Source organism: Stenella coeruleoalba (assembly GCF_951394435.1).
Source record: "Stenella coeruleoalba genome assembly, chromosome: 7".
NCBI classification, from domain to species: domain Eukaryota; kingdom Metazoa; phylum Chordata; class Mammalia; order Artiodactyla; family Delphinidae; genus Stenella; species Stenella coeruleoalba.
Window position 1 is genome coordinate 102,571,138 of NC_137153.1, and position 17,353 is coordinate 102,588,490.

Genomic DNA, 17,353 nt, shown 5'->3' on the forward strand with positions numbered 1-17,353 from the left:
GACATTCTTGCACACATCTTTTGGTCACATGTGTACACATTTCTGTTGGGTAAATCCCTAGATGTGGAATCACTAGGCTATACATATGTGTATGTCCAGTTTCAGTAGATGGGGCAAGTTTTCTAAAGTGGTTGTACCAGTCGTGTGAGATTCCACTTGCTCCACAGTCTCAAAAATTGGCATTGTTGGGCTTCCCTGGTGGGGCCGTGGTTAAGAATCCGCCTGCCAATGTAGGGGACACGGATTCGAGCCCTGGTCCAGGAAGATCCCACGTGCCGTGGAGCAACTAAGCCTGTGCACCACAACTACTGAGCCTGCGCTCTAGAGCCCGCGAGCCACAACTACTGAGCCCGCGTGCCACAACTACTGAAGCCCACGTACCCAGAGCCCGTGCTCCACAACAAGAGAAACCACTGCAATGAGAAGCCCGTGCACCACAATGAAGAGTAGCCCCCGCTCACCACAACTTCCGTGCACTGCAAGGAAGACCCAATGCAGCCAAAAATAAATAAATTAATTTTTTTTTTTTTTTTTTTTTTTGTGGTACGCGGGCCTCTCACTGTTGTGGGCTCTCCCGTTGTGGAGCACAGGCTCCGGACGCACAGGCTCAGCGGCCATGGCTCACGGGCCCAGCCACTCCGCGGCATGTGGGTTCTTCCCGGACCGGGGCACGAACCTGTGTCCCCTGCATTGGCAGGCGGACTCTCAACCACTGCGCCACCAGGGAAGCCCAAATAAATTAATTTTTAAAAAATTGGCATTGTCTATTTTTTAAAAAATTTTAGGCATTCTGATAGATGTATGGTGGTATCTCATTATGGTTTTAAGTTTAATTTCTCCGTTGACTAGTGAAGATAAAACCTTTTCATGTGTATTGGCCAAGTTTTCACTTAATTTACATGAATAACACATGAATATATCCTTGTTAGATAAAATACATGAATATAAAAATGCACTTCAAGCTAAGGTAATACATAAAAGGAGAAAGTCCCTCTAAAAGCAATCCCTCACCTCTACCCCTTGCAATCCCTCCCTGACTTTTGAGCACTGGGCTTGGAGTTAGGAGACCTATATCCAGCCTTGGTCTGCCACTGACTTGTGTGAATTTGGACAAGTCCCCTTTCTGAATCTGTCTCTCATCTATAGAATTAGAATGGTTACTTAGTAACCTAAGTGGTTACTTAGGTTACTAAGGACCTCTTTACTTTGATAGTCTGAGCACTGTTTCCGTGATTACAAGAAACTCCATGTGTTGGGAATGGCCATTTGCCTGCATATCCATTCTCTCCATCTTCCTTAGTAATTGAACCCCTGAGTTTTAGCTGAGTACAGGGCTGCCCCACCAGGCTCTGTTTTCCAGCCTCCCTTACACAACTAGGTGTGACCCTGTGACTAAGTTCAGACAAGGGCAGAATGGTGTGTACAACTTTCAGGTTGGGCCCTTGTAAAGAAGTGTCATGCCCTCTTGCCCTTCTCCTCTTTCACCTGACTGAAAAGAGGACCTGATGGTGGGAACTGGACGCTCCATCTATGATCACGAGATAGAAGCGGAGATGTGTTGAGGATGAAGAACGAGGCAGGAGCCGTGACCCACCACCCCATATAGCTGACATAGCCTGGACTACTTAGAGAGAAACGTATTTCCATCTTAAGTTACCGTTATTTTGGCTTTTGTTATAATTACTACACTTGAATCCTGACTAACACAGGGTGACGGGGGAATGACTTTCAATTGGGTGTCAGGGCAGGTTTCTTTGAGGACGTGACACTTAAACCAAGATTTTAACAATGAAAAGGAAACGGCCATACAGATTTTGGGGAAAGCATTCCTGGCAAAGGGGACGACCACAGGTGCAAAAGCCCTGAGATCCCACCAGCCTTCCGTGTAAGGAGGGAGACCTTGTCAATCATGGTGCCACATCTCCCATTCCATTGTTTATAGGGACTGAACGGAGAGGCTGGTTATGTGACCTGAGCAGAACCAATCAGAGACCTCCAGAGATTTGCTATGTGAATAATGGGATAGAAAGGATCTTTCTCTGGGATTAAGGACCATCTAAGGATCATGTGCTGTTAAGTGGCAAAAGCCCATTTTAGAATAAAGCCAAGCTGAGGCAAACACATCTGAGAGCTAGGAAGGGACAGAGGTCTCCAGGAGAGCCTTTGACCCTAGATCCAGCTACACTTGACCTTATTACAGCCCAATTATAGAAACCAATTACTTCCTTTTTTGTTACTGAATTAAGTTTCTGTCACTGGCAACCAAGAGTACCCAGAACAATGTAGAATATAGGGTGTTATAAGTCACAGGCCCTGATATGTGGAATTGGCCGGCAGAGTCCACATGGGGCATATAATAGGTCAGGACTCCCCCTTCCCAAGTTGGGAAATTGGTAGTAAAATGTTTGGTTAAAATGCCTGTTGTTTTGGGGGACCCTCAACCATAGGCCCACTGAGGTAGTTTTAGGGACCTTTTTTTTTTTTTTAAATAAATTTATTTATTTATTTTTGGCTGCTCTGGGTCTTCGTTGCTGCGCACGGGCTTTCTCTAGTTGCGGCAAGAGAGGGCTACTCTTCGTTGCGGTGCGCGGGCTACTCATTGCGGTGGCTTCTCTTGTTGCGGAGCACGGGCTCTAGGGCACGCGGGCTTCAGTGGTTGTGGCACGCGGGCTCAGTAGTTGTGGCTCAAGGGCTCTAGAGCACAGGCTCAGTAGTTGAGGTGCACAGGCTTAGTTGCTCCGCGGCATGTGGGATCTTCCTGGACCAGGGCTCGAACCCGTGTCCCCTGCATTGGCAGGTGGATTCTTAACCACTGTGCCGCCAGGGAAGCCCAGTTTTAGGGATCTTAGAGAAACAAAAAGTGAGGACGATGGAATGTGTCGGCTATTTGTGGTGGCCTTCAGGATGTCCCAGAGACAAGCTACCGTCCACGCTGGCACATCTGAGAGGGAAATAAAAAAATCAAATCTTGTTGAGAGAGGCCCTTAATGCTCACCAGATGCCTGGAAATCTGAGAATAAAATGCCTTGTTGATTGTTAAAAACTGAGTTCTCTGCCCAAAGATAAAATTACGACTAGCAAGAAGAAGGCACACAGCAGGAGACGGGGACTATGGAGGAGCCAGGCCCCCCAGGACCACCCAGATCCCTCCAGCTGCCTGCCTGGTCATTACTGCGTTTGTAGACAAAGCATAGAGGGGTGGGGGTGGAGCAGACAGTAGGCTGGTACCTCAGGTGCCGAGTCCTGACTCCAGAGGGTGCCACTCACATAGACCATGATGCCTGAAGGCAACCCCATTACTGGAACTACTAATAGCATAATGTTAGGGCCATAATTTTGTTAGTTTATTAGGAGGTGGTATGGCACAGTGGGTAAGGGTAGAGGCCTTGGAGTTGGGCTCTGTGAGTTCAAATCCCAGCTCTGCTGTTTTTGGTGACTGGGGTTCTAGACCCAGTTCCGCCACAAACTTGTTGAGTGGCCTTGGGAGAGTCACATAAACTCTGTCGATAGAGCTTCCTCATTGCAAACCCAAGCTCAATTTAGGATTCCCCTTCCAAGCTTTCCCACCTCAGTAAATGGCCTATCAGCCACCCAGGAGCTCAAGCCAGGTTCGTCCTTGACATCTAAACTACCTTCTAAATCCATTCCCTTCTCCATCCCCACCGTCACCACTCAGTCTAGGCCACATTTCTTATTTGCACTTTGCCACAGTGCTGTCAAAATGCTTTTATAAAATGCAAATCGAGAGCCACTCATTCCCCTGAGTAAAGCCTTCAGATGGCTTCCCTTTCTCCGGGAATCATGAGAAGGCTCTCCCTCTTCCTTCAGCATGGCTTCTGAACCCCGGCACGCTCTGGCCCTGGTGTCTCTCTGCTCAGTTCAGGCCTCTCTTCCCCATCCTTCCCTGTGTTCCAGCCACACCAGCCTTCCAGCTCATTTTAGCCCCAGGGTTCCCTCTGCCGGGAATGCCCTTCCCTAAACATGTCTCAGCTTGGTGGCTCGTTCTCCAGGTCTAGGTTTAAATATCAGACCCTAGGGGAAGTATTTTCTGATCTTCAAACCAGGTCAGGCCAGGTGTGGCCTTCACAGCACCTGTCACATCATTGGTAACAGGTCCGCCTCTTGGTTCTCCTCAGGAAGACTCATCATCACTCCACTCAAAGTTTACCCCTGGGGGCTCTCGACACGGTTATGTGCTCCCTGAGGGCTGTTTGTACCTAAAAGGCAGTGTCTATCTCCCATCTCCATGTGCCTAGAACAGAGCCAGGCCCCCATATGTGCTCGGCAATGATGAATGTAGGATGGCCTTGAAGGATGTTCCCTTCCACACTAACCAGAAATGAGCTCAGGGGCCAGGGGCCAGGAAGCCAAGAAACCAAGGTGGCGGAAGGGTCTGGTGTGGCCCAAGCCCTGAGGCCCATCAATGGCTGATCTCCCATGAATGTTTCAGGCCTCTAGGTGACTCTTCAAGTCCCAAAGGCTGAGGACAGAATGAGCTCAGATCTTCAGTTACGTCGGCCACAGCTCTGGGGAAAACTAGCAGGAGTTAGAGGGGAGCTGCTTCTGACTCATATAATTCCAAATTTTATAACATCCAAACTAACCTTGCTTTGACTCTAGAGTTGGGATTCTGTCACTTTGCAGACAGGCAGGTGGACTTACAAACTGGCACCTCCTTAGCTGGCCCTGATCCTTCACTGGGGGGAAACATTACGTCGCGTCACCCTCAGAATGAATGGAAACCAGCTGCCCAAGCCAGAAACCCATGAAGGCATCTGTTGCCTCCCATTCCCTCCCTCAATCCCCCCAATGTGAAAGCATCAGCAAAATCTTATTCTATCTCCAGAGTGTATTCTGAATATATTCTGCTTCCTTCTCTCTCCACTGCCACCACCCTGGTCCAGGCCACTGTCTTTGCTCCAGGGGGTCACCAACAGTCTCCCGACCAGGCTTTTTCTGGCTCACCCCTCCATTTTTTTTCTTTTTTTTGCTGTACGTGGGCCTCTTACTGTTGTGGCCTCTCCCGTTGCAGAGCACAGGCTCCAGACGCGCAGGCTCAGCGGCCATGGCTCACAGGCCCAGCCGCTCCGCGGCATGTGGGATCTTCCCGGACCGGGCACGAACCCGTGTCCCCTGCATCGGCAGGCGGACTCTCAACCACTGCGCCACGAGGGAGGCCCCTCACCCCTCCATTTTTTTCACAGGAGCAGAATGGGGGAAATTGGAACACATACAAGTCCTGGTGAAGATCCTTCAGATGGCTTTCTATCAGATGCAAAATAGAACCCAAGTTTCCTACAAGGTGCAGGATCTACCTTTCCAACCTCCAGTCCTGCAGCCCACCTTCCTCTTCCTCATCTGGCTCCCAGCGGCCCTGCCAAGCCCCTCCCACTGCAGGAGCCCGTGCACTCCGTCATTCTCGCAGCTTCTGGTGTCTGCTTCCCTCTGTCCTCTGTAAGGGTCTTTCCTTGTCCCTCAACCTCATGGAGGGCTTCTCAAGTGAGGCCCATCATCTGTTATTCTCTGTCTCAGACCCTTTCTTTCCCTAGAAGCACTATTACAATGTATAACTGCCTCGTCTGTTTTCTTGTTGTTTTCTGTCACCCCTGTTCTCCTTGTATAGATTCCACTCAGAGACAAGCTGAGGTCTGTCCTGCTATACCCCCAGGACCCAGCATTGTGTGTGGGCACAAAGCAGACCTTCTCAAAAAACACCTCTTCAGTAAAAATCCTTTTTGGTGGTGGCATCTCCAACCGTCAGGAACTCTCTCTTTGCTTCCGAATTTCTATCCTTAGGCAGTGTTCCTGCTTGTTAATGAACAATTCTTTTCTGCTCGTTAATGAGTAATTCTTCTCTGGGGTTATGGCTCAGAGAACAACAGGAGATCTCAGGCAGCCTGGCAAGCACTGGCCTGTGTGGGAATCGCCTTCCAGTGGAATCGCAGCAAATCTCAACTCTAAACCCAGGGTGTCAATCTAAGCCTCAGTCCCAGTGTGCCCAGCTCTGCTGCCAGAGGCCTCGAGCTTTCCAGAGCTTCTGAGGGTCCAAGATTCAACTGCCCTCCTTTTCCTTTAATGCTCCAAGCCTTCCTCCCAGGCCCCACTGAGCCAATGCCCCTGATTCCTGGTGGCTTTCAAGCTGAAGCCGCCCCTGAGGAAGGAGCTGGGGTGGCAGAGGTGAGCCTCAGGGTTGACCCAGGGGAGGGGTAGGGAAGCCTAGGAGAGCCCATGAGGATGTGGCTGTGAGTGGGGAGATGTGGCACTCTGGCAGAAACACCCAGGGCTTCTGGGTGCCTGCCAGCGCGTAAGCAGGAAGCGGGCACGAGCACACAGTTCCAAAAGCATCGTTTACTTTGGTTTTCACTTCTCCAAGGCTCAGGAGTTAAAAAGTTCTAGTTCTTGGGTCTTGCACGTTTTCTCCATCACTCCTTCAGCCACTGCAATAGCTGAGGCGTGTAGTAGGTGATGATGACGTCGGCACCTGTGTTGGGAGAGAAGCGGGAAGCAGGGGGAGGGCAGGGCGTCAGCTCGGGGAATACCTTCTGGGAGATGAGGGCCGGGGGTGGGAAGAAGGCTACCATGAAGAGGCACAGCCCACGGGTGTCACAACCTAAGCCTGAGTTCAGTTCTGGTGAGTCCTAGCTCTGTACGTTGTGTGACCTCGGGGAAGGCATTTTCTCCTTCTGGGCCTCAGTTTGCCAATGTATAAGACTGCACAGTGGGGGAAACAGGTAAGCTGTGAGTTCCCTCCCCACGCTGTATGCTTTACCAACAAAACCAGCTCCCATTTATGAAGTGACAAGCATACGCCAATTACACGTAGCATCTCATTTAATCCTCCTGACAACCACGCACCAGCTATCTTATCCCTAGTTCATAGGCAAGGACACTGAACTTAGAGAAGTGGCTGGGCCAAGGTCTCAAAACCAAAAAATAACAGAGGGCTCTGCGTACTTCACTGTTCCACATTCTGTCCTGCGGTTTCATGTCTTTTCCCCAGCCTGTCTAGATCTCTGGCATTTCCAGGCATGAGACTCCAGGCTGTCTCATGACTTTATTTCCCTATCTGGTCAAAGTGCCTATCAGTCCCTGCGGCACATGTCAAAAACTCCCACCCCTGCTTGCTCACCTGCTCTGCGGAAGGCAGTCATGACCTCCAGTACAGCAGCCTTGAGATCAAACGCTCCGGCCTGGGCTCCATGCCACAGCATGGCAAACTCTCCAGAAACGTGGTACACGGCGAGAGGGAGCTCAGGGTGCTGGGGAGAAGCAGCGGGGGGCAGGCAGGTTGAAGTGGGGGTGGGCATGCCTCTGGGAGTATCCCTTCCTCCCTGCTCAATGTGTGACCGTCTTGAGCCCCAAGCCCTGAGTCACTGCTGCTGCCGGCCTGGCCCATCCTCGAGCTGTTAAAGCAGAACTGTTCAAAGGCTCCTGCGAGCCCTGGCGCAGAGGCCCACAGTGGTTCCCGGGCGGGGACAGGGACGGGGGAGGGGGAGGGGGGTTGCTGGGGATTCCTGTTCCTGGGAAGACTGCTCAACTCCGAGATTCTGCAGTCCCTCGATCAAAGGACCCAGAATCTGTGGACACACTCTCATCTCCCCGAGCCCCCTCTGGCCTCTGCCCTGTGCTCACCTTGTTCTTTACCTCCCGCACGATGTCCAGGTAGGGCATTCCTGGCTTCACCATGAGCATGTCAGCTCCTTCCCGTACATCCCGGTCCTAAGGGATGAGTTACGGTGTGGGCAGTGCCTGGGAGGCGAGGTGACAGGGGGACAGGCCGGGTGGGGCTGGCGCTCTGGTCACTCACCACCGCGCGGAGGGCCAGGCCTCGTGCTCCGGGCGGCAGCTGGTAGCAGCGGCGATCTCCAAAAGCTGGGCTCGACTGAGCTGCGTCCCTGGGAATCAGAGACACCAGGGTGGGCTCCAGCTTTGGGTTAACGGGTCAGGGATTCAACAGCAGACCCCTGCCCATCCCCACTCACCGGAAAGGTCCATAGAAACAGGAAGCGAATTTGGCACTATAGCTCATCACTGATACCTATGGGCAGATAATAGGGGTCTCGGCTCAGCCAGCCCTCCAGATGTCCCAGGGTGAAGTGACAGGGAGAGAAAGGACCCAGGCCGGAAGTAGAGGTGTGTGTCCTAGTCCCACTGGAGCTCTGGGCCTTGCTTTCTCTGTGCGAGGTGCAGACACGGGGGCAGGTCTGGTCCAGGCTCTCTTACTTCCTCCCCACGTGCTGCCTGCGCCCCTGCCCCTACCCTGTTGCCAAAGCCATGTGCCATCAGAGCCTCCTTGATGGCTTCCACACGTCCGTCCATCATGTCCGACGGGGCCACCACCTGACATCCTAAAGGGCAGAGGGTGGCCTTCAGAACTCTGGGACCCTCCTATCCACCCTGCCACCTCCCCGACCCAGGGGTGCCCATTTCTGCTGGTGGCTCACTCACCTGCCTTGGCATAGGCCAGCGCCACCTCTGCCAGCCGCTGGCGGCTCTCCTCAGCTTGGAACGACCCATTCTCACTCAGAAGCCCTGCAGGACACACAGCTGGGTTTGGGGGAGCATCCTGGGCTTTGGCCCGTCTCCACCGCAGTGGGAGTGCTGGTGGCAGCAGGGCTGGTGGAAGGAGGGAAGCTCACCGCAGTGACCGTGGGAGGTGTAGGGGCACAGGCACACATCGCACGCCACCAGGAGGCTGGGGAAATTCTTGCGCAACAGACGGATGGCTTCGATAGTTGGGGAGTCCTCGGAGTCTGCCGCAGAGCCTCGCTCATCCTAGGGACAGAGGAAGGACAAAGCGGAAGGACAAAATCACAGGAAGCCTTTGGGAGGCACGGTGGCCAGCCACCAGGGCACAGCCCCGGCTCTGTCCTGTATCACCACGACAGCCCCTGGATGAGGAGGCACGGGGAGGACTGTTCCCACTTTGCAGAGGGAAACCTGACTTGACCATTCAGAGCTGCAGCCCTACTTAGCTTCCTGATCCTACATGGCTGCTGTTTCAAGGGCAGTGGCTGTGTCCGTTCACCGGTGGCCCCAGGGCCGGCACAAGGCTGGAGCGAGGGTGTGATCAGCGTGCAACCTCAGCTTATCCTCACGCAGCCTCCCCCTCCCCTTCCCTCTGACCCCTCCTCTGATCTGTCACCTTGGGAACTCTGCTGGGGACGCCGAAGACTAGGACACAGCGCAGGCCCTCCTCCACCAGGGGCTTCAGCATCTCTTCCAGCCGGTTCACACCATACCTGCATGGAGGGGCTGAAGTGAGGCAGGTCCCAGGCTAGGGTCCCCCCACGCCTCTGGCCTGCGCCTCTGTTAAGAGTCAAGGTGCACATGGCACCAGGAGGGCTCAAGCCTCACAGTACATGGAGAGGCAGGAATGCACCCACCAAACAGATGGGAAAACCGAGGCCCCACGTAGCAGAGCTATGGGATTCAGCTGTGGAAGGCCCCCTCAAGGTTCTGTTATTGACCTCCCATCTGAAGTTCAGTCCCTCCCATCTGAAGTTCTCTGCTGTGGCGCCTCTGGTGACAGGTAGCTCATTACTGACCGAGGCTGCCTCTTTTGTTGTGGAACAACTCTGCCCCCCGAGACAGTCCTTCTGAGCTGAAGTCAGCCTCTCTGGATCTTCTGCCTCCTGGGTCTGCTTCTGCTTCCTGTCACCTCCACCTGTGAAATTGCTCCCTCCATCATAACCCTGCCCTCCCCACTCCGTCTCCTACCTGGCCACTCCTGGGAGGCTGGCGATAGGCTGTTTGTCATCAGGAACATCCCTGCAAGAGCGGGGGATGGGCTATGGATTGGTAGCTGTGGGAAGGGCCAGTGGTGAGGGGGTGACTGGGAGAGATGGTTGGGAAACTCGGAAGGAATATGGAGGTGGAGATGGTGGGAGGAAGATGGGATCCAGTGTCTGGTTCCCCTGCCTGGCCAAGCCCAGGGCCTGAAATAATAATAGGAACAACAAGAATAACAGTGACAACAAGCAACTGTACTCAAAGAACAGTACTCCTAGGAAGGAGTCAAGTGGTTAAGAACTTGGACACTGAGATCAGAAGGTCCTTGCTTGCTATCCCAGCCACTTACTGACTGGGCGACCTTGGCCAAATGGTACTCTTTGAGCCTCAGGGCCTTCATCTGTATCCTGGGTCAGTTCATTCATTCATTCAACAAATATTTATTGAGCACTTATTATGTGTCAGGTACTGTTCTAGGCTCTGGCAACACAACAGTGAACAAAACAGACAAAAATCCCTGCCCTCGTGGAGATGACATTCTACGGGATAATATCCGTATTTTTCTCATATGAATACTGTCAGGGTGGAATGAGATAATATACATCGGTGCTTAGCATACTAGTACCTGGGACACAGTAAGCCCTCAATACGTATCAGCTGTGCTATCATGACTGATCATGACTGCCACCCCTGACATGTACACAGTACTTTACAGCCAACAAAACATCGTCTCGGCTTCTGTCTTGTTGCAAAAACTCAGGATGAAAAAGGCAAGGGTTGTTTTTATTTTCCAAATGGGAAGACTGTATTCTCTTCAAGGTTTGTTTTTTTCTTAATGGCTGTCCTTAACCCAGTAGGCCACTTCCAATACCTTGAGCTCCAAGCTGACGGCCCCACTTTATCCCCGCAACACAGACACCTGCTCTGTTCACGTGCATGCACACACACTCAACCCACCCGCTGCCGATCAGAGACCTGGCTCATTTGCGGACTCACGTGACAAAGATGGGGTAGATGAGGCTGGAGGCACTGAGGCTGGTGGTGGTTGCCTGCCAGGTCCGAAGTAGTGGGTGGAAGTAGCCGCTGTGCAGAACTGACTGGGGCTGCATGGTGGGCAGGGGGGACAGAGGGCAGCCGGGTGGCTGGAACTGAGGGCTCTTGGGGGTCTGTCTCGTGCTCAGCTCTGTGAGGGCGACGAGAGGCGCATGAGACGTGGTCCCTGGCACCGGGAGGTGGTCACATACCCGCAGAGTTTTCCAAATTCCTGCTTCCCCTGCTCTCTACCCCAGTGCTACTCCTAGTGGGGTTCACCAATCCCTGCCGGTGTGCACCAAGATAAACAGGCACTTTCATGAAACTTCAGAAACTTCCAGAGCAAGTTGAATCTAATAATATAAAATCTGGGTTTGTATTTTATTTGGTCTCTTTTTTTAAAACAACATGTCTCTATTAATTCATTTTCATTGCATTTTATCAAAGAATCAGTCTAGGATGGACTGGACATTACTATGAGAAGCCCTGATCTAGCCACCACTTAAACTTTGCCTATTCCATGAACAATGTCCATGGCCATGGCAGAAATTTTAGAAAAGTACAGATAAGCAAAAAGAGAAAAATTTCCTGTAATTCTACCTCTAGGGGAAAACTGTTAACCCCTTGGTACACGGACACACACTAAGAGGATTAAATCTCACCGTGCCGACAGACAGACATGCCTGTGGAGTGGCCATGGAGGCTGCTTTTCCAGCCCGAGAGCCTCCTGCCGCTCCCCAAGCACACTTGGCTGCGTTCCGCTCACCCTCTTTCCCTAGGGGGCTGGTGCTCTTTCCACAACTTGCCCATCCCCAAGTCCTACCAGGTTGTTCACCAGGCGGCCCCTCCTTCCCTCTCCCCTGCAGCATCTCTTCTTGCCCAGATCACAGTCTCTCTTATATACCAGTTCTCTGTGGCCTTATCTTATCTCGTCCCAGTAGGCGGAGCTTCTGCAGGGCAGGGTCCACACTTAGTTCACGTTTGCCTCCTGCACAGCACTCTGCCACACAGTAAATACATTTACCCACATGAAGTACAAGACAATATGCCCTAAATGCCAAATAAGGGGTGTAAGACGGAAGCTGGGGCATTAACGTTTGTTTCTTGAGCACCTACTATGTGCCAGGCCATGCTAGGCACTCGCACACATGATTTCTCATCCAGTTGGCACCGCAGTCCCAGGGGATCGGGCTGACTGAGCGCATCTCGGAGAGGCCGAGCCTACCATGAAGGAACCATGACTTCCAATGTGAGTTAGGAGGTCAGAAGCTTGTTGGAAGAAGACAGGACTAGAACTCGGTTTTGCAGGATGAGTGGGCTCGGCTTGGCAGAGGGAAAGGGGAGAATGTTCCCTCCGGAGGGGAAAGAAGGGGCCAGGAGGACGGGCTGTGGACTGCTCTGAGGACTGAAGAGGCAATCGAGGATGTGTGTTTGGAGGGGAGGGGCGGCCAGACCTAGGACGGGGAAGATTTCTGAGCAGGGGGCGGGGCAGGGGCCTGCTCAGAGCCTGGCTTTAGGAAGATAATTCTTGCATCCTGAGCAGAGCTGACTAGAAGCAGAGGAGGACAGAGGCTGTGGGGCGAGAGGGGTAGGGAGGAGGGGCCATCCTAAGGCGGCCAAGAGGCAGTCTCTTGGGGCGGATGCGCTAGCTTGCTTGACCTGGAGGGCAGCGGAGACAGGGACAGGCAGGAAGAGGGCGGGGGGAGGTGAGCTTGGAGAGAGAGGAGGTGGGGAGCTCCGTTTTAGACGCTTCCTTTTGGAGGTGCCTAACAGCCAAGTAGGGGGAAAACAAAGAGCCACCAATCTCTCCTTGTATGAATGGGACCTCAAGGCCCAGAGAGGGGCAGGGACTTACCCACGGCTGCACACTCTCTGGGCCTGGTGGGGGGTCCTTCAGTACACTGATGATGCCTTCCCCTCCCCCTGTCCTCCAGCCTCCCAGGCCCCTTGGCTCCCTCCCAACTAGCTCAGGGGCCTGTTTCATCTGATCCTCCTCCTTGGCGGGGTTGGGGTTATCAGGAGCCGCACAGGATCCACTCCACCACCACACCCCTGGGCCAGCCGCATCATCTGACCCAGGGGCAAGCCAGGCCTCCCCAAAGATGTCCCAACTCCCATATGAGCAATCATTTAGCAGATACAAAGTCCTGAGTGCCCATTTTGTGCAAGATTTTGCTCTTAGGTCTGCCAAGGATTAGCCCAGCTCAGAGAGGTTAAGTCACTTGCCCAAGACCACACAGCTAGTGACTGAGCCAGAATTTGAGTTTGTTGTAGACAATGAGTGCAGGGTTTTACCTACCATACCCCATACTACTGATAAACACTTGATTCAGTAGGCGTTGCTCTGCCTATACTATCTCTGCCTTGGGGAGATGGAGGGTATCAGAGAAAAATATACTGAGTGTATGTTGTGTGCTGGGCACTGCCCTAGGTACTTTACACATATATATTATCCCATTTAATTGCAGAGAATTGTTCTAACTTTTAATGATAAGGAGACGGAGGCTCAGAGAGGTTAACTGACTTGCTCAATGTCATTCTAGAGTCACATCATATTTTGAAGGTAGGTCTTTGGGTCTCTAACTCACTTTCCAGAGAACCTTTATAGCAGCAGGCCCCCAGCTTCTGGAATCCAAAGCTGCATTCCACTGGCTTCAAACCCACATTTACTTTAGAAGGCTGAGAAAGCGAATGCCTTCTGCTTATCAGAAGCGAAAGGGCAGGGCTGCCTAGGGGCCTTGCAGTCCAATTCACCCGGAGGAGACTGGGGGTTTGGGGATGGGGTTTAGAGAGTGGTGAGGGGGAGGCCTTACTAGGGCAGTTCCACTTTTATCTGTTTTTTTTTTTTTTAATTTTAGGATTCAGAGAGAGATTTGAGAAATGGGTATTAGTGCTGAAAAAAATAAAAAAGTTGAAAATCACCAACCCTGTTTAATCTTTTACATTCTGCTGTGGAAAGTAGGGCGCAGAAAGGAGACAGGAGTTATTTGACATCCACAGCGAGTCAGGTACAAAGCTGGGCTTGACCATGGGTCTCCTGGCTTCTACTCAAGGGCCTGTACCTGCCCCACAGGTAGTCATTCTGTTACATACGTGCTTAATAAACAAACATCTGTTTTTTTTGTTGTTGTTTGTTTTGCTGTGCCACGTGTCACCTTAGTTCCCCGAACAGGGATCGAACCCGTGCCCCCTGCAGTGGAAGCGTGGAGTCTTAACCACTGGACCGCCAGGGAAGCCCCAATAAACAAAGAACTGTGCAGTAGAACAACACCCCCTGAGCAACAGAGGTGCTTCTCTGTTTGCAGAGCCAAATCCAGGTGGAGGTTTTGCTTTGCCAAAAGTCCCTGAAAAATTGGAAGATGTTCACATACTTGGAAGGGGCACTTCTCCCAAATTAAGGGAGCCCGTAAGCCACAGCTTAAATCCTGTGACACCACACTGAAGACAAGGGTAAGTCACCATGGGATGCAGAACAGCTTAGCTTAACTGGAAGGCTGTAGCAGGCAGTGCAGAAAGAGTAATGTTTCAGGGTCAAACAGTCCCAGGTCTGCTCTGTGCTCTGTGTATGACTTTGGGCAAGGTTGCAGAATCTTCATTTCGTAATCTATGAAATGGGAATGATACTATCAAACTTGCAAAGCTGCAGAGAAAATCAGAGATAGTGAAGAGGTGCATGCCTGGCACAGTAGCCGCTCAGTAAATAGGCAGCTACTTTTACTATCATTAGGAGTAGAAGTGGGCTGACAAGACCTCCTGGAGTGGATCACAGCTGTGTCCTCTGCACCACACCCAGAAGGGAGAACTTTCACTCAAACCTGGATGGGCCACAGGGTCTCCCAGGATATCTGAGGTGGGGTCCTTGCCTTCCAGCAGCTTATGTGGTGAAGGAGAAATAGTCACCATACAGTTGCTACAGTAGAGGGGTGGACTATATGCTATAGGAGGGACCTGTGTCTCTGGGAATCAAGGATGGATGGCTTCATGGAACAGGCAACACTGAGGGATAAGTAAAATTTCAGATTGATTGTGAAAGTATCTCCTTCCTTAGAAGGTAACTTCTCCAACTTGGGAGTAACCTAAGCTGGGCCCTGAGAACTACCACCCGGAGGGGCTGAGAAGAGATGCAGGGCCTGATCCCCCCATGTTGTGCTCCACTGAGGATTCCAGAGGCTGTGGTCTTGGCACAGAGGGTTGTGAGCTGCTGCCAGCGATGGCAGGCTCTGCCACTTGCAGGGGAGGGCCAGCTAGGTAGAAGGTGGCCAGGGCTGAGAAATCCAAACCCCCAGAAGGGCCCAGGACAGCAGCTGTCAGGCAGTTCTGAAAAGGAGCCAACTGGCTACCTGTTTATTCAAACTGCATTTCCTGAATATCTACTCTGGGCCTGCCCCAGTGCTAGGAACAGGGATTAAAGAGAAGGAGACCCAGGCCTTGACTTGGCTTTGAAGAGCCCAAATCTCCTCTGGAGCTAAAGGAGAATCAGCCAGTTCCACAAATTCCTAGAACGTACTGACGAAGAGGTTCCTTAAAGCTTGCTGACTATATTATTGAAATGATGGTGATACTGGGCTGACATTGGTCCAAGATCCTGCAGGGGGTCAGTGGCAGATCTCGGGGAGGAATCCAGGTCTCCAGCAGAGAAGTCCTCAATGTCCACCATTACCCCTTGATACTTTAAGTATAGATTTCAAAGCTGCTTATCAGCGGAGCTGGGCTCCTGGAGAGCTCCGGGTGAAGGGGGTGAGGGAGGAAAGAGGCAGAACGGTGACTCCGGACCTGGCTGCAGATGGCAGCATGAGGGTTACGGGTGTGGGTTTTGGAGTCTGTAGATGTGGGTTCAAATCCTGTGTCTGTCACCTTCCAGCTGTCTGACCTCAGAATCCTCATCTGGTAAATAAGGACTTGAACAGACCTCAATGGGCTGTTGTTAAGACTGAATGGGCCAATGCATGTAACTTATGTACAATCCTAGCACAGAGCGGCTGTTATTGTTTGCACCTCCCTCCCCCATCCTGCGAGGCACCTCGGGCTCTCCACTGATGGAGACTACCCAAGCGGTCTCCAAGGGAATGGACCCCAGCCAGGAGACTCGGAGCCCAGACCCGGGTCCCCAAGGGCAACGGCCACGCAGAGACCTCAACCCCGCTGCAGCAGAACAATCTACCTCTAAGAGCCTAAATAGGAGTCCCAGAGTGACTCCGTCCCCGGCTGCACCGCCAGCGCTTGTGGATTACAGCAGAGTCTGGGTCTGGGGACGCAAGACTTTGATGCCACAGCCCCTGCCTCCAAGTCCGCCATCTCCCCGAGTCCAGTCCCCACTCACCTGCCTCCCTAAGGAATCTGAGACGCCACTCCCGCCAGCACTGCCGCGCGCTCTAGTCTCCCAGGGCCCACGTGGGGGCGGGGCGGCTCTCCCGGAAGCAGCTCCCTCTCTCACAGCCCGCCCCCTACCGCGTGCAGGCCATCCCCCCTGCGGGCACTTGGCCTGAGGTCGGCTCCGGTCGATGCCACGCCCACTGACGTCAGTAGGCCTGGCCAATCGGGTTGCCGAAAGGCTGAAGGGCCCGCCCCTCCCTACGCTGAGGTTCGCTCCTGAGCTGCGGAAGTCCCGGGGGAGCCCACTTGGGGGCGCAGGAGCGGCGCGGCAAGGGTGCTGCGTGTGAACCGGCCTCGAGGTTAGAGCCCTGAGGTGTTCTTTATAGCTCCTCTTTTCCCAGCCTAGCGCATACTTGGCACTGGTTGTTTATTGAAAGAATAATTAGATGTCAAGGACATTAAAACAACACCATAGTGCCTAACACAATAACAAAGTCCATTTTTGCGGACTGAGCATTTTAAAGTTGTTGAGTTCAGCACCAGGCTGCCCTCCAAGTTTTCAGAGAAAATTTATTCCAGCGTAATTTCTCAGGGCTTACTCACTCTGTACCATAGTTTGGGAGATGTGATGTGAAAGACATGGGCACTTTGGAAAGGCTCCAAGTCTGATAGGGGCATCAGACCTGTCTATTATGGGTACAATGAGAGATTTGACCAAAAGTCTGGGGGGGAAAGATGGGGCAGGAGGGCTCTGGTGAGGCTTATGGGGCTTGGGTGAACTGGTAGCATTAGATGAGTGAAATAGGGGTCAGGATCAATACCCTAGCAAATTAATTCCTTTTTCCCCCCCTAAATATTTACTTATTTATTAATTTGGCTGTGCCGGGTCTTAGTTGCTGCACGCGGGATCTTTAGTCGTGGCATGCGGGATCTTTAGTTGTGGCATGTGGGATCTAGTTCCCTGACCAGGGATCGAACCCAGGCCTCTTGCATTGGGAGTGTATTAACTGCTGGACCACCAGGGAAGTCCCAGGAAATCCTTTGTGAAAGTGAGAGGGGGATTATTGAAAAGTCGACTTTGAACTGTGAAGAATGTCAGAGGGTTGTATTACACTTATTCTCAGATTTTATTTCTCAAAATCTGTACCCCAAACCTGTTTTATACCGCCTTATACTCCAAGTCTAAGAGGCAGAGAGGCTTAATGCTAGGAAAATATGACACTGCTTAGTTCCCAGCTGATAGAGTTCTGATCTGTGTTCCAATAAGGAAGGTGGT

The 17,353-nt window shown here is 52.3% G+C and overlaps 1 protein-coding gene across 1 annotated transcript; it reads right to left on the reverse strand.

Annotated features, from left to right (window-relative positions):
• Nucleotides 1-5,667: 5,667 nt before the first annotated feature.
• Nucleotides 5,668-16,208, reverse strand: ALAD (aminolevulinate dehydratase). Its single transcript, XM_079926046.1, has 12 exons — nt 16,085-16,208; nt 10,729-10,915; nt 9,721-9,771; nt 9,146-9,242; nt 8,640-8,775; nt 8,449-8,532; nt 8,260-8,348; nt 7,983-8,038; nt 7,808-7,895; nt 7,633-7,719; nt 7,130-7,259; nt 5,668-6,481 (listed from the first exon to the last, which is right to left on the reverse strand). The coding sequence occupies exons 2-12, from the start codon at nt 10,839-10,841 to the stop codon at nt 6,423-6,425; spliced, it is 990 nt and encodes a 329-aa protein (XP_079782172.1). The 5' UTR covers nt 10,842-10,915; nt 16,085-16,208; the 3' UTR covers nt 5,668-6,422.
• Nucleotides 16,209-17,353: the final 1,145 nt, after the last annotated feature.